Source organism: Nomascus leucogenys, chromosome 22a, assembly GCF_006542625.1.
Source record: "Nomascus leucogenys isolate Asia chromosome 22a, Asia_NLE_v1, whole genome shotgun sequence".
NCBI lineage: Eukaryota > Metazoa > Chordata > Mammalia > Primates > Hylobatidae > Nomascus > Nomascus leucogenys.
Genome location: NC_044402.1, coordinates 56,265,857 through 56,282,593, shown reverse-complemented (window position 1 = coordinate 56,282,593; position 16,737 = coordinate 56,265,857). Strand labels below are relative to the sequence as shown.

The 16,737-nt window shown below is 50.7% G+C and overlaps 1 protein-coding gene and 1 long non-coding RNA gene across 2 annotated transcripts in view; one reads left to right on the top strand and one right to left on the bottom strand.

The window, feature by feature from the left end:
* The window catches only part of SCUBE3 (signal peptide, CUB domain and EGF like domain containing 3), a 39,841-nt gene extending 36,189 nt beyond the window's left edge, over positions 1–3,652 (bottom strand). Inside the window, exon 1 of the mRNA XM_030802568.1 lies at positions 3,402–3,652. Coding sequence (XP_030658428.1) covers positions 3,402–3,486 — 85 coding nt within the window. The 5' untranslated portion in view covers positions 3,487–3,652. The remainder of the gene's footprint in view (positions 1–3,401) is intronic.
* Positions 3,653–6,704: 3,052 nt separating this feature from the next.
* Positions 6,705–13,383, top strand: LOC105739035. The gene is made up of 3 exons (XR_001114892.2): positions 6,705–7,064; positions 7,523–7,527; positions 13,043–13,383. It is a non-coding gene; the product is annotated as an uncharacterized LOC105739035 (long non-coding RNA).
* Positions 13,384–16,737: the final 3,354 nt, after the last annotated feature.

Here is a 16,737-nt window from a genome sequence, read left to right as displayed (position 1 = left end):
CATGAGAGAAGAGAGGTCAAAGGGATTCCTGAGGAATTTCTAAGCAGTCCACCCTCTTCTCCACCTTCTGGAAAAATGGGGGTGGGCTTAGAGGGAACTGACTAAAGATCAGGCTCTGAATAGGGACTCTCCCTCTCTCCAGTGTGGCCTGGATGGGGCACAGGCAATAGCCGGCTGTCCACGGGGCCACCCTTACCCGCTGACACGGTTATGGTTTTCATTTCATATTTTGGAGGGAGGGGCTAGTAGGAACAGTCCCCTCACTGTAAGAGCTGGCCACAGGAGCCCAGGGAAGCGGGGAGGAAAGGAAACAGCCACATTAAAGAGGAAGAGAAGGGTGGGGGAAAGAAAGAGACACATACACCCAGACAGAGACCCGGAGAGACACACTGAGACAGAGAGACACTGTCTGCCACCACACGAACGCTCTCAGTCCCAGGGATGGGGTTACTTGGAAATTCTAAATGCATGACTTTATCAAAACTCTATCCCTAACAAGGAGAGAAAACTACCAGGTAAACTAAACGGCCAGGCTGGCTCTCCTGGAGCCAGCCCTGGGGACAAGTTTCCCTGGAGGCCAAGAGACCTTTTCATTCAGCTGTAACCTGAGCCCTATGCGAGGATTAGGTCTTTTTAACCATTGCTGCACACACACCCCCGCCGCGTCCCCCCCACCACCACCAAACACCCACCCCCCCTACCAAAAGCAAAGCAAATTAATGCTTTTAAGTTAACAATTATCTTGGTTATCCAGTCTGTCTACTTTAAAATATACAGACAAGCACTTGAAAAACACTCAAAACCATGTCCCCTCATGCTCCCTCCCTTCCCAGTCACACAGGCTTACCCACCCACTCTTCCATACAGTTCTCACAGACACTAAAACAGCAGTTTACCTTTAGCAACTACGTCACAAGAAACACAGACATCCAGCTATGTTGCCTGTGGGTAACTGTGGCGAACCTCTCGTGTGCACAGTCGCACACTCACCTTTACACTTAGGGCTCCCCTCCTTGTCTCCCCCTTTCCCCCCTTCCACATGACTTTGGTTTTCCCATTGTGGGAATCACTGATGAAAAGGGACAGAAACCCAGATAACCCCAGAGGTATAGTAACTCTGTGCAAGATACTTGCCAAGGGTATTTGATTTCAAAAACCTGCTAGTGCTTCATATAAAGCATGTGGCATTAAAGGCACACTTTCTGGCACTGCTGATAACCAGGAGATATGTTTGAAGGTAAGTCCTCCCTGATGCTCACAGACTGTCTATGGGTAAGGCTGTAAGGTTGCCCTGCCTGGTCAGTACTAGTTCTTCCTGCAGCATCTGCCTGAAAATTTGTGTCCAGAGACATCCCTGTAACCCAGCAAACCTGCTATTAGGCAACCTCTGGCAGATGGGGTTTGTAGATTTCCTGAAGAGAAGGGTCAGTGAAAGGCTTCCATTCTAGGCCAAGGTTAGGGATCAGAAGAAAAGAAGGAAGATACCAAGCTAACTGCGGTCCAGTCACAGGAAGGGTGGCCTGTGAATGAGATAAGCTGGGGACAAAAACTACTCTCCTATAAGTTCCTTGAGGGCAGGGGCCTCCACTCTGGCAGCATGTTCCTCAGTACCCAGCAGGGAGTCCAATGAAAGTGGAAGCCCTGGAGTACCATGAAGGGATTCTGACTCCGGTTCCTGAATCATGAGCTGATCTCCCATACTTGAGTGCCTTGGCTTGATGGCACCTGTCCCTTGGAGGGGTCTCCATCTGCCCCTGGGCCCCCCTCGAATACACTGCTTCTCCTTTGGTCCGCAGCCTCACTAGGCCACTACAGACACTGGCTCCAACTTGAAAGAGGCCCTTATCTTGTCTCTAGGTTACTTCATGAAGTCTGTTCCTTCCTTCAGACTAAACTCCCTAGCTAATTCCATGTTATGAGTAAGTCAGCACACACTACAAAAGCCAGCTTTGTTTATGAAAACACAAATCCGCAGTGAGGAGAGGGGCTGCTCCCAGGTTGGGGGTGGCAATGGTGATGGGCTGTCTGGAACCAGGACTGGAAAAAAGGCAGTGTGGGGTTGGAAGGTGTGGGGGTAGCGTCCAGTATTTGACAGCTGAGGATCTCTAGTGTTTCAGTTCCGTGAAGGGACAGGTTGGAGGGGGAAGAGGTTAGCTGAAAAGGCAGTGTTTGGGGAGAGGAGGGCGGCATTGATACAGCACCTTCCTCTTCACAGAGCAGGAGCCCATCCAACACAACAGAGCAGCTTAAGAGCCAAACGCTCAGGCTCTGGGACACAGCGACCTGTGTCGGACACTCAGGCTTCCCCAACTCCCAAGTTCAACTTTCCTTCTGGCCCAGCCACCTCCTCACCCCAGCTGGCTTCAGGAGCCCCTGGGACAATAGGCAGAATCATACCCTCCCGGGCAAAACCTTGCCAGGAGGAATTTTCTTTTTGTCCGTATAAATCTCTTGTCGGTGAGGACACGATGGGGGAGGGGTACAGCAAGAGGTCAAGGGGGAGGAGAAACTGTCCCGAGAGAACTGTGGTACATCAGCCTAGTCTCTGCCTGCACAGCCTTGGGACCTGCTAGGCGATGAGCTGGGGGTCAGGGACAGGGGCGGGAGGCCTCCCTGTCTCTCTTTAATTCCTAGAGGGATCTGTCAGAGCTCCCCGGCCTGGAATTCTACTTTGTTATTTTAATGCAATTCTGACCTGGATTTAAATGGAATTGGAAACCCGAGGCCTTAATAAATAAATATTATGATAAGAAATGAAAGCCATGCAAGACGAAAGAGATTTCCCCCCAAAGAGGCAGAAACGCAACATTCCTGTCGGGAGCCAGTCACAGAAATTTTCTTCTCTTCTTCAGCCCCCTACCATCCGGTGAGAGATGAGTTGATTTTTCCATAAAAGATCCTATTTTTCTTCAACATTTTTCCACTGATAAGGCATCAACTTAGAAATATCTAACTTTGCATGCGGGTTGGAGGTAAGGGAAAGAAATATACGGCACGGCTGAGAAGTTTTCATTATTCCCTCAGTCTCTCCAGGCCACAGCGTAAGTTTCTGGCAATGTTTGAGAGAAGAGAAAATTCTCTCTCAGATTTTGGAGGACAAGAAGTCTTTCGAAGATGCTGGGGGTAGATGAAGTCGGGCAGAATTCTGAGGCGCGTGGTCTCTTCTGCCCACTGCCCCCAAGAGTTTCTCACTCCTCTCTGCCGCCCCCAGCTTGTCCGGCTTTTCGCTGGGGGCGCAGCGCCCAGCGGTCGGGCCCCTGGCCGGGGAGTCCGGGTGCACACAGCCGGGTTCTGACAGCAGCACGCTCCCCAGCACCTGCCCTGCCCCTCGGGAATCGCGCCTAGGCCCTGAGGCCCAGCAGCCGGGACAGCCCCCAGGCCGCGCGCCCCTCCTTCCTTACCTTGCGCTGCTTTGCTGTACTGGGCGGCGCGGGCGTGGACCAGCAGGACAAGCAGGCAGAGCCCGGGTACGCGCCCGGAGCCCATGGCTGGAGCTACTGGCGGCCCAGCCGCCGGGGCCGGTCCGCGGCCAGGGGAGGGCGGAAGCCAGCCGGATCCCAGCGCGCAGGAGGGGGAGGGGAGGGGGCGCCCCGCCGGGGCCAGGCCGGGGGCTGCAGTCGCGGGGCGCGGACCGCGGCGCCCTCGGCGCGAGGCTCCCGATGCTACCGGCTCCTCCTGGCCGGACGTCGGGGAGAGCGAGGCGGAGAGTGCGACGAGGCCAGGGGCGACTGACGGAGGGGAACCCCCGCCCTCTCCAAGCCGGCCTCTGCCAGCGGCGGCGGCGGGGCTGCTCCGTGTAATCCCACCCAATTCCCAGCTTCGCCGGGAGAGAGCTGCAGCCGGAGAGCGCGCAGAGCCCGAGCGAAGGACCTGAGAAAGGGGAGGGGAAACGCAGCGCCAGAAACACGCCCTTTCTGCCTCTCTTTCTTCCTCTCTCGCTCTTTCTCCGTCTCTCAGGCTCTTTTTCTTCGCCTTTCTCCTCCTCCTCCTCTTTCTCCTCCTCTCCTCGCTCCTTTTTGCTTTCTTCCTCCTCCCCCTCCTCCTCCTCCTTCTCCTCCTTCTCCTCCTTCTCCTTCTCCACCACCTCCTTTTTCGTGCCCTTTTTTCTTTCAAATGGGGCCTCGGCGCGGCGGCCGCTCCCCCTGCGCGCCCGGGCGCGGTGGCCCCCTCCCCAGGCTGCCGGGCCGCTGCCTGCAGGAATTTACAATCCGGCGCTGGGGGAGCGGGCCCGGTCTCCATGGAGACGGCTTCCCCGGGAGCAGGGAGGTCAGGCGCAGACCGCGCACAATCAATGGATCAATGCAAGCTCCGCTCGGCTCCAGACCAAACAGCACCGGGCTCCGACTCGTCCTCGCTCCCCTAGGAAAGAGTCGGGGAGCGAGGGTGCGTCCCCGCGCTCGCACGCGAGGACGGCCGTGCGGCGCAGGTTTGAACGCACACCTCCACCCGAGACAAAGAGGGTGCTAGGTGTTGGGGAGGCTGGAGCAGACGTGGACACACGGACACACGGCACTCGGGCGTGTCCACCGACACAGCCTGACAGGGGACATAGGACCTCGGAACACACCGCCTCCGACACCAGGCCGAGTAACACCCTCTCAACTTTTACACCTACCACACCCTCACCCTCAGGACTCAGTCCCCATTCCTAGATGCGAGTCCACTTTGAGGACCAAAAAGAAAGTAGCCTCCGCCTGCTAAAACTGCCAGCTCCAGGGCAGACTCCCTTGCAGTTAAGGCCTTGGAGGTAAGCCCACTGAACCACCCTACCCAAAGAGACATACAGACACTCTCATGTGGTCAGCACAGGGGCGAAAGCTACCCCACAGAATTATGTCTATGTGTATAAACACAGAGACATAAAGACAGGTACAAGAGGCTCCTCCAAACCTGCACCCCGCTTCAAGAGGTGGTCCTGACTGGTCCATTCTTAACCCTTCATCCCTCCAACAGAGGGGGAGCAGAGGAAAGAGAAAGGATGTTTTTAAAACAGGGGCAAACTGCAGAAGGAGCAGTGTCTTCCAACCATGGATGCTGCCTCTTGACTGTTCACCCACTCTGTATCTTCTTTCCTTCCATTGTAAGGGAAAGAGGAAAGACCTCTTGAAAGGTTGTGAGGACTTTCTTGGAGTGTGAGGCTGTGTTCAGAATGAGACCAAGCCAGGTCCAATTTTCTACAGGGAAGATGCTGCTAGGACCCAGACTAGCCTCACAGAGCCCTCAGCGTACCCAGGAGGAAGAGGCAATGACCAAGATCTCCTCAAAGGTGATTCAGTTCTGAGACCTTCGATATTGGCTGCCCACATCAGCTGGGGCAAGGGGAGGGCTTTGTTGGCAATGGTCCTGTCCGCCAGGAAGAAGAGCTGAGCCCTTCCTTTCTTAGGGATTCAGTGGAAAAGTAGGATGGAAACAGACTCAGACTTCTTATCCTAGGATGAAGATTACTTTTGAACAAGTCATATGCCAATGGGCCTCAGTTTCCTCAGAAAACAAGAGGGTAGTGGATTCACTCAGTGGTGGAAAGGGGGCAGTGCCCCCAGGAAGCCTGGGGGAGGAGGCCTGGAGAACCTTGCATAGCCTCAAAGATGACCTTTGGGATGGGAGCACATAGATCATGGGAATAGTGTGGAGGCCACAGAAAGGCTGGGTCAGATGATTGAGGTCCCTCCCAGCCCTGTCACTCTAAGATGCCCTCCCTCCTTCATTCCACTGGCAAAACCCTCCCCTTGCAGCAGTTTTGCCTGCTGCCACCAATTATGTGTAGGGTTGGAGGACAAGTGTAAACTTGCCATCTTTTTTGCCCCCAACAAGAGAATGGTTTCAAAAAAAGAGAAAGAATTGGAGGTTGCCGGACGGTGCCTGTGATCTCCATGTGGGCACAGAGAGAGAGAGAGCTGAGGAGCCCCCCCAAGCCTGGGAGGGGAGATGGCACGCTGCCTTGCTTTGCTCTGCCTCTGCCTTCTTTGGACACTAGCATAGCTCCTCTGGGTCCCTGGGGGGATGGAGGGAGGGCCCCTACATCCTCCTTGAGGTGGGCAAGGAGGATTCTGTAGGGGTATTATGAGTTATTTGGGGCCTTCAGTTCAGGGTGATTTCCTGGCCCTCTGAGTACGGATATTGCCCTGGCTTTCAGGGAGGGAGGTTTGGTGGGTTCTTCCACCTAAGCCACTATGTCTCTGGAAGATTGATTTTTTTGCCCCCTAGTTACCTTTTATCTCATCCTACCAGTTTTCCTCTGATGATTTCCTCTTTTCCTCTTGGACCAGATGAGCTACTCCTCCACATCTGGGCAAAAAGAGGCAGTTCCCTGCTCTTCTCTCCTGCTGCCACTCACCCAATCTGATTCCAGAGTACCCTCAGCCCTTCAGAGTATTCTATAGGAGTAGAAGCAGGGCTTATATCACCAGGACACTGTGAGTTGAGGTGTTGATCCAATTCACATTGCCTTTTGCCCTGTCCTCTTCTGCAGGGACTCAGTTGGACAGTAACTCAGGAAGATGACAGAGAAGGAATAACAAGATGGCACTTGCAAGTGGTACTACAAAAGCAGCAGCAGCACGTGCCATATCATAACCAGCAGGGGCAAAATGTCCGCACGCACCTCTAAGGTTGCAGTTTGCTTTGGGGCTTTGTTTTCCTTCAGGGATGCTTCTGACATTCGTTTCATTCTACTTGCTCCTGAAAATGTCTGGGGAGAAGACTGGCAGGGGTCAGGGATCCCCTAGTTGATAGATCTTGTTTCAGTCCTGTTTAGGGATCCTTCTGCCAGGGCCCACCAGACTCAGGGGTTTCCCCTCCCCTGCAAGGTCTCCTTCCATGAGCATTGCTTTTTCTTTCTGCTCCTCAGTTTCCCCATATATAAAATGAGTCCAGTGACCCTACCTTGATGGGCAGTGCCATATAGTCTAAAGGAGAGCACATACAAGCTGGAAGTAGACTGCCCTGAGATCATTGTTAGGCCCTACCATTTCCCAGCCATCTATTTTTCTTGGTGAGTTGTTTCACTTTTCTGAGCCTCAGCTTCCTCACCTGGAAAATAGATATGGTTATATGACCTCAAAAGTGTCCGTCCATCAGTGTCTGTGTGGGCTGTAAACAAACTGGCAATTCAAATCTCAGCTCTGGTACTTTCTACCTCTGTGACTTCAGGGAAATTAATCTCAGGGAGTTTCAGTTTTCTCATTTGACATAGGGGATAAAAACCTCATAGGGTTAATGGTGTTAATTAAATGAGATAATACGTGGAAAACACCTGGCAGTGGCACATGTAGGCATTCAATAGGTGGAGGCTATTGTTGTTTTTTCCACTACTTCTCAGAAGAACAAAAGCCCAAGTGTTTGGGACCGGGTGCAGTGGCTCACACCTGTAATCCAAGCACTTTGGGAGGCCAAGGTGGGCAGATCACTTGAGGTCAGGAGTTTGAGACCAGCCTGACCAACATGGTGAAACCCTGTCTCTACTAAAAATACAAAAATTAGCCAGGTGTGGTGGTGCATGCCTGTAATCCCGCCCACTTGGGAGGCTGAGTCAGGAGAATCACTTGAACCTGGGAGGTGGAGGTTGCAGTGAGCCGAGATTGTGCCGCTGCTCTGACCTGTGCGACGGAGCTCAAAAAAAAAAAAAAAAAAAAAAAAATGCCCAAGTGTTTGATAACAAAGGTATAGTAATGCCTGGTGGAAAGAAGCAGCCTTGTCCCAGATTAGGCTTTGATGCCACTGGGTGTGAGCACAGCCAACTGGGCTAGATTCTCACCACCCCCAACAGGTTCCTGTCTGTCATAGATACCTACTGAGAAGGTTCCAAAAATTCCATGCATTCCAGCACACTGCCCTTGTCAGCAGCACTTACACATTATGCAGTTAGAAGAATATTCACTTGCCAGCTAGGTAGCTCTGGAGTCTCTCCATCCCTACTGTCTTGCACCTCCTACTCTGCCTTAAGAAGACATAGACACCCCGAAACACAAATTAGAGCTCATCGCTACCATTTACCAAGTGCTTTCTATGTTCCAGACACTGTACCAGGCACTCCATCACGAGCCTATAAGGCAGGAATTGTTATCCCCATTTTATTGGTGGGAAAACTGAGGCTCAGGTAGATTAACTTACCCAGGATGACAGACTTAAGAAAGAACAAAGCCAGGACTTGGGCCCAGGCCTGACTCTGAAGCTTGTATACCTCCTCAGCTGTCTGCACTGCCTCCTCTGAATTCACAGAGACTTGATACACTTTTGCCACTCACACCCTAATCATTGGGATCAGGCTGAGGGTCATAGACCAGCACCTTCACATACAGGGCTCTGTACACATATCCTTGCTCTGGAGAGTCGTTAAGCAATAGAACTGCAGAAGACTTTAGCCATCACCTGTCTGGTGATGGGAGGTGACATGGCTTGTCCAGAGTCACACAATATTTAAGAGACAAAGTGGCTGGGTGCGGTGGCTCACGTCTGTAATCCCAGCACTTGGGGAGGCCGAGGTGGGCGGATCACCTGAGGTCAGGAGTTTGACACCAGCTTGACCAACGTGGAGAAACCCCATCTCTACTAAAAATACAAAATTAGCCGGGTGTGGTGGCGCATGCCTGTAATCCCAGCTACTCGGGAGGCTGAGGCAGGAGAATCACTTGAAAGCAGGAGGTTGAGTTTGCAGTGAACTGAGATCGCGCCATTGCATTCTAGCCTGGGCGACAAGAGTGAAACTCTGTCTCAAAAAAAAAAAAGGACAAAATAGACACATAAACAAAAATCAGTAATTGACAGATGGAGAGGAGAGGAGAAGAGAACAGTCAGAACAGCAACAAAAAAAATTGAAGAAGGGAGGGAGGGGATCTTACTAGGCTGGTGGACAGGCTGACTCTGTCCTTGCTTTGCACTCCTTCAAGGTAGCTCAGGAGTCATTTTGCCATATAGGCAGAGGCGTGGAAGTAACCCTCTCTCAAAGTCTGTTTCCCAGCTCTGGGATTCTAGGAGTACCTTGTTCCCAGGCCCTTAGAGTTGGCTTTACAGAGAGGTCCACAGGCAGCCCTGCCAGGACATGGGGCAGAGGTAACCCAATCCAAGCTGCCCACACCTGTTCCAGCCTCTCCTCTGGACACTTAGGCCACCTCCAGTTTAGCTCCCTTGGCCCTTCACCCCAGTTTCCTCCCACCCCTCCTCTCTGCCCACATCCACTCCTGAGTTACCTTGCCACCTGCTTCCTCTCCACCTGCGCCCCAGCTGCTTTCACTAAGGAAACAAAAAATCTCTACCCTGCCAACTGGCATCGTCACCGATGTGTGGTTCCAGACCCCTGCACATCACAAGGCAAATCTCCAACCACCCCAGGCCTGCACCCTGTCCACTTCCACACAGTTGCCCTCCCAAACTTGTTTCCCTTCTGCCAACCCCAGCCCCCATACTTCTCCAATCAGCATCCTCAATTCTTGTTTCTCCAAAAAGCCAGGAGCCATCTAACATGAGCCTCCTATCGCCTGCTCCCTTCTCTCTCCACTGCTGGGAGAGGGGTCCATCCTTTTGGCCAAGCCTAATACCATGTGCATGTACCGGGATCTCATCACCTATTGCCACTTCAGGGAGCTCGCTCTGTCAGTTATCCCCTCTTTTGCCTGAATGTCTCACCTCAGCTCCTCCTGTAAACACAATAAGATCTGCAGCATCCTATAGTAGCAACAGAGAAGTAACCCAGACCCTGCTGCCTCTCGTCCTTCCAGGCTCCCAACTTCTCTGCCCAAGGTCTCCATATCACTGCTTCCCATTCATCCCTGGCCCTAACGCATTCTGTCCCAGACTCCCTCTGCCACCCCTCCCCCAAAGTCTCCAGCGACTTCCACGTCTTCATATCCAGGGCTGTTTGCCAGTCCTTATCTAGCCTGACATCTCTACCTCATCCAAAACCTCTGAACATTCTTCTTCCCCTTCTTGGAGTGCTTTCTTCTCCTGCATCTCCTGCTGGCTGCTTTCTCTCTGCTGGCCTCTTACATGCTAGAGAGTTTGGGCTTCTAGCTTGGCTTTTTTCACTTCTCACTCTACATGACCTCCCTAGGGGACTCTCTGAGGGACAGCAAGGGTGATGGAAAGAACATTGGCTTTGTGGTCAGATAGTCCCAAGTTTAAATCCCAGCCACGTCAATGGGTGAGCTTGGACAAGTTTCTTCACCTCTTTGAGCTTTATCATCCTCATCTGGAAAATAGGGAGGATAAACTTCTGTTACTGATGTTTGGAGTGTTACTGATGATGACTTGTGTGGAAGGTCCCTCAGAAAATAGGTGGACAGCACATAGTGGGGCATTATGGCACCAGGCACCACCAATATGCCAATGACCATCAAAACTGTATCCCTAACCCCACTTTTCTCCTAACTCTAATTCCGTATATTCAATTCGCAGATCTATAGCTCTAGCTCCCTTCTCTCCTTCCTATCTAGTCCTATATTTCCACCTACTTATAGATACTTCCGATGGTATTTTTCAAGACCTCAAGCTGAACCTACCCCCAGCTGAACTCATTCCTCACAACATTCTCCCCTGACCTCTCCTCTTCCCGTGATCTCCATCTTGAGGTTAATGGCTCATAACCTACTCAGTGGCCCCATCTGGATTCCTCAGAGTCCTAAGGACAGTCCTCCTCCTGATCCGCCTTGCTGCTGCCACAGTTCAGGTACTTCCTGTGTCTCCTGTGGGCCACTGCCTGACAGAGCTAAGTTCTAGCTGCTTGGCACAGTGTACGTGGCCTTCTGTGCCAGTCCTGAGCCTTTATTTCCAATGACATTTCATGCTTGTCTTCTGACTTCACCATCACTACACCCTAGCTACACCATGCCTGGCACGCACCATGTTCTTCCCAGCTGGAGAACTACTGCCCTTTAAAATCTTGTCGTAGCTCATGCCTTTAATCCCAGTATTTTGGGAGGTTGAGGCAGGAGGATGACTTGAGGCCAGAAGTTCAAGACCAACCCAGGCAACCTAACGAAACCCTGTCTCTACAAAAAATTCAAAAATTAGCTGAAGTGGTGATGTACACCTGTAGTCCTAGCTACTCAGAGGCTGAGGTAGGAGGACTGCTTGAGCCCAGGAGTTGGAGGTTCGGTGAGCTGTGATCTCACCACTGCACTCTAGTCTGGGCTACATAATGAGACCCTGTTAAAAACAAAAATAAAACGATCCAGCTTCCATGATACCTTGGCAGGGAAGTCTTTTTACTGCCCCAGCAGATTTGGAGCTCAGTGGTCCTTGAAACCTATCCCAGTGATGGCCCTGGCTATCGGTAATGGTCTGTTTACCTTCCACTAGTTCTGTCAAACCTTTGAGGGCAAGACCCATTTGGGTCACCTCTGTATTCCCAGCTCTAAGCATATGCCTGGCAGATAGTTGTGTTCAGTGAATATTTATTGAATAGCTGAAAGAATGAAGGAAGGGTGAGCTCACGCAAACCCCAGAGGAGAAGTGAAGCATTCCCTGACCTTGTCTCCCCTGCCTCCCACCCACCTGAGGATGCTTCAGGTTTCCTGGAGGACCTAGGGCAGCAGAGGGTGTTCAATGGAAGGGCAGTGTGGAAAACCCCACTGAAGAAAGACCATGGACACACAGGGGGCCTAGGAGAGGACTCCTGCTAGAGACTTTCAGGGTCTGGAAGACACAGATGTGTATCTGGAACCTTCCAAGCCAGAGCTCAGGATATCCCCAAAGGTCTGAAGAACTGGGTAATGGCAGCCTAGATAAAGCAGCCAGAGGTAGGAGACTGGGCAAGAAGCAGCCTGAGTGGTCAGAGGTCTGGGGCCAGAACAGATGAAAGGAGTCTATAGGCAGCTCTCATATGAACTCTGGGAGGCAGGTCCAGGAAGGAGAACCCTAGGTGAGGCCACTTGAAAGTCCCTGGGGGATTCTCTGCCACCTCATCAAAGATCTTTCTGACTGATGCTTAACATTCCATTATTGGAGAATCACTCCTTTGAGCTAAACATTATGTTCTTTGGCCCTAAATACAAATATTCCTGTGAGAGAGGGTGACAGCCTTTGCCAGTTAAAACTTTAGTTATCAGTTGACACCCTAAAAAATGTGTTGTGAGTGTCAGAGGAGCGGGCTGTAGGAACACTCATAAGGAACTTCCTAATTTTGCTAAGAGGTGGCTTGGTTTCCCTCCCCCTACCCTATTCCTTATGGCTATCCTCTCCTAGATCTCCAATGGGTTCCCTCCTCAGAGGAAAAGATGGAGAGGTGCAGAAGGACCACTTCATCTACCAGTACCACTCCTATGGATATCCTGGATTAAGAAAAGGATAGGTGGAAGTATTGGGGCAAAGTTCAATTTATCCATGAACCAACTTCAAGTAGACCATAAAGCAAATTGTTGTAAAACAAAGCTCAGTTACCCAATAGCTTCTATTACATTTTCATAGAAGGGCTGCTATTGGGCTGAAAATCATTCTAGGAGAAGCTGAAAACCTGCAATAAGGAAGGATCGTCGGAATGTTTGCCAGCTATGTGCTTGTGCTGAGTTTTGATATCCTTACAGAATTTTGCCTCCCTTTTGCGGCAAGAGGCTCTCTTTTCATTATGCCACATCTCCACTTCTGAGCTGACTTGGCAAAGCTGAGGAACATCATAGTCAGGCTGAGATCCTTGGTGGCCTGCTCTGGTCCTGCAAAATCTAGTCTGTAGGAAGTTGCAGTATGTTGAAGAAGAACGGGCTCTTCCCTGGGCCCCTGACCTGGACTCAGCGATGTTCCACCTCTTGATCAGCTTAAGGGCTACCGAGGAGGGAGAGGAGCTCATTCTTTTTTTTTTTTTGAGATGGAATTTCACTCTTGTTGTCCAGGCTGGGGTGCAGCGGTGCGATCTCAGCTCACCGCAACCTCCGCCTCCCAGGTTCAAGCGATTCTCCTGCCTCAGCCTCCCAAGTAGCTGGGATTACAGGCATGCACCACCACACCTGGCTAATTTTGTATTTTTAGTAGAGATGGGGTTTCTCCATGTTAGTCAGGCTGGTCTTGAACTCCCGACCTCAGGTGATCCACCTGCCTCGGCCTCCCAAAGTACGAGGATTACAGGTGTAAGCCACCGCACCCAGCCCGGAAGGAGCTCATTCTAATCCTCTTCTGTCTTTACCGTCTGTCCCCAGTCCCCGGGTCCAGTGCTGCTGGGATTGATTGAGAAATTTGGTGGCTTCTCTTTGGTAGATCCAAGCTGTAGTGCCACCCTTTACCAGTAGGTGCCGCCATCTAACATACCATCCTTCAGCTCTTGGTGAAGTCCTGAAGCCAGACCTCTGGGAGTCTACTCAGGGAACCCACTGCCTCAAACAAATTTGCAAATAAAATTATTGTATTTGAAATAGGCCCGCATTGGTGAAGTTAAGATTTGGAACTAATTGTATGTGTATTTCTTTATAACCACAGACTCAATGTTTAATGTTTGACATTTATTGTGCACTTACTATATACCAGGTACTTAAAGGATGTGGGGATTCAAAGATGACATGGTTTCTCCTTTTAAGTTTATAATTTGGTAAGAGAAATTCACATCTAAATAATTGGAATATAAGGCAGAATGTGGTAAATGTCCAAACATGGAGGTGCCAAGATAAAATTCTAATGAGGGCATAAACAGCACAGATTAATTCCAGCTGGAAGCAGGAGGACGACTCAGTGGAGGAAGAAAGGGTTTTTAAAGCTGACCTCAAAGAATATATAGAATTCTCATACATGGAGTTGGGTGATGAGAGTGAGGGCTTTCCAGGTGGCAGGAACAACGTGAGCAAAGACTTGGAGAGGAGAATGTCTTCAGGGAATTAATAATATGGTTCAATCAGAGACAAGTATTTCAGAGAGTGTGGAGGAAGATCTCAAGGGTGGGATGGGGCTAGACAATGAAGAGCCTGTTTCCGTCAGATGCTAAGCAACTGACAGTTTGCATAGGCTCCGGGAACCCGGCAACTTTACAGCAAAGTAGCAGCATGGCGGGCTCGCTTCGTGAATTGGCTTTATGTGTGCTCCAGGATTTCTTCAATGTATTGATTTTTAGTGAATTTATTTCATCATGGATGCAGGAAGAGAAGAGAAGGAAAAACGGGGAAAAGAGGACATAAAAAGAAGTGGGCTGGGCGTGGTGGCTCACGCCTGTAATCCTAGCACTCTGGGAGCCTGAGGCAGGTGGATCACAAGGTCAGGAGATCAAGACCATCCTAACACAGTGAAACCCCATCTCTACTAAAAATACAAAAAAATTATCTGGGTGTGGTGGTGGATGCCTGTAGTCCCAGCTACTCAGGAGGCTGAGGCAGGACAATGGCGTGAACCCAGGAGGTGGAGCTTGCAGTGAGCCGAGATTGCGCCACTCCACTCCAGCCTGGGTGACAGAGCAAGACTCCGTTTCAAACAAACAAACAAACAAACAGAAAAGAAGTGGCAGGGAGGGAAATAATGGACAGAAGGAAAAGAGAGATGGAGAAGCAAGAGAGAGAAAGAGAAGGAGGCAGCCCTGGAGGAGGCAAGGCAAACCCTGAATTGTTCAGGGGTCCAGCTCAAGGAGCTACTTGGGCTTTTCCAGGCAAACAACCTCTGGCTTCTTGCTCTGGCCAACCACAGAGGACAATGTGAGGCGAGTTTGTTTGGTGATGTGTTTTCTGCTGGCCCTGTTTGTTTGTTTTTCATTTTTCTGGTGGACAGATCTGGGGAGAAGGAAGAGGGGGACAGGGTTGTGGCTGGCATTGATAGTGGTCCTTGGGCTGGGCTCTGGCCTGGTGGGATCCTTTAGTGGGGGCTTATGGGCATTGGAGCTGAACTTTTGATGTCCCTGGAAGGGGGCCTCTTTGGAGGTGCCCAGAGCCAGGTGGCCTGCCCAAGCCTGGAGATGGTTTGCCCTGAGCTCTTTGTCTGTGTCTTTCCCCACCCTGGCAAGAAAGAATTAGTCCTTGAGGCCTGGGCTCCTTGCCTGTGTAGCCAGGATGTCATGCTGGGCTGGGGAGCCCATGGGGGTAGCAAGAGCAGCTGCTTCCAGATTGGCGCTGGGGAACGCAGGGGGAGTCCACAAGAGCCAGCCTTCTCCCAGCCCCAATGATGAGTCTGGCTTTCTCTCTGGTCCCACAGCCCTTGGAAGCCAGCCTAACAAGCTCTATTAAAGTTAATGAAACGCAATGATTCCTCTGTTTGCTCGGTTACAACTCATTACGAGTTGCTCTTGCTTGCTCGGCTTTTGCAGAGGAGATTCATTTGAGTAGCCAGTGCTTGGCCTTTGTCCCCCTAATTTTTATTGGCCCATTAACAAGATCAGATACTTTGGCTGGCCAGGAATATCTAGTACCCAAGTCCCAGCAAAACCCATTGGGTGGAGTTTCAGGTGACCTTTTGAGTCTAAATTAGCCTAAAAACATGCTGCCGCCCTTCCTCCCTCTGTTGCTTCCCTATATGCAAACTCAGTTTTATATGTAGGTACAGTAGGAGTATGCAGAGATTTCAGAAGTTAGGAGATGCTTTTCCAGCCTCTTTAGAATGTATCTCAACCCACTGATTTAGAGAAGTTCCCTGGTAAGAGCTCCAGCTCGATTTAACGGCTTTCCTCCCCCATTTAAATGGAAATATACTGAACATTGTTAGTCATCTATACTTTGGTGTGAATTAGTTCATATTGTCACTTTAAGGGGATTTGGGAGTCTCCTAAATTCTATACAAACTTTTGTCCACACTATCCATTCTTCCAAAGAGAGGTTTTCTATAGCTTTCTTCAAAATTTCCATAACCATCCCCCCCCACACACACACACGTACACACACACACACACACACACACACAAACTCTCTCTCTCTCAAAAGGTTATCAACCTCTGTGTTAGTAGAAGAGTGGGCCGTAACTGGGGCACGGAAGACAAACCCTCCTTCCTTCACCATCTGCTTGGCCAGTCCTGCCTCTAAGGAGGGATCTTCCCCTCCTCCTTGAGTTCCTTATCCACAGACCTCCCATTGTCACCACAGCTCAATCATGTGCTTCCCAAATGTTAAAACCAACCTCAAGTTGGTGGGGAGGAGTCAAAAGGAGAGCCCTTGAACTCTATGTTGATTTACATGCTGAGGCTGTAAATGATAGGTTTACATGCTGGTGTAAATACTCATAAACTCGCAGTAAGTGCAGGGCATCACATGCTTTCAGTGTCCAGATCCTCTGCAGCCCGTACAGGCCTGGCATTCTCAAGGTTAGGGAGGAGAGCACCGAGTTGGCAGCAGCTAGCATGACAGGGGCTGACTATGACTATGGAGGAAAAGGGCATGCTTGGAGTTGGTCTCTAAACCCTCATCCTCTCCCATATAGCAGGTGGCTTCTACACAGTGATACCTTGGCATGACTCCCCCTGCTGCTCAGCCAGCCTGACTGTTCTTTTGGGTTAAAGCATTGTCTCCAAAATGTCCCTGTTAAAATGCAAAGGGGCTTCTTGCAGGGTGATTTGGGCTGGTTGGCTGACTGGCTGTCACTCAACAGAAAACAGAGACCCCAGATCAGGGAGGTTAAGGTTTGGGAGAAAGGTTCAGGTGAGTCAATACTATAGCTATATGAAGTTGATTTAAATGGCTTTCCAGGTGCTCTCCCTAATTCCACTCTTGGGGACTGAGAATCTGTCCTTCATATGGCAGCCAGAGTCATTTTAAAGCTCGGCCATACAACCTCAACATGATTGACATTTGTTGGGGGTCCATCCTATGCATTGTAGCATATTTAGCAGCATCCTTGGCCTCTACCCACTAGGTG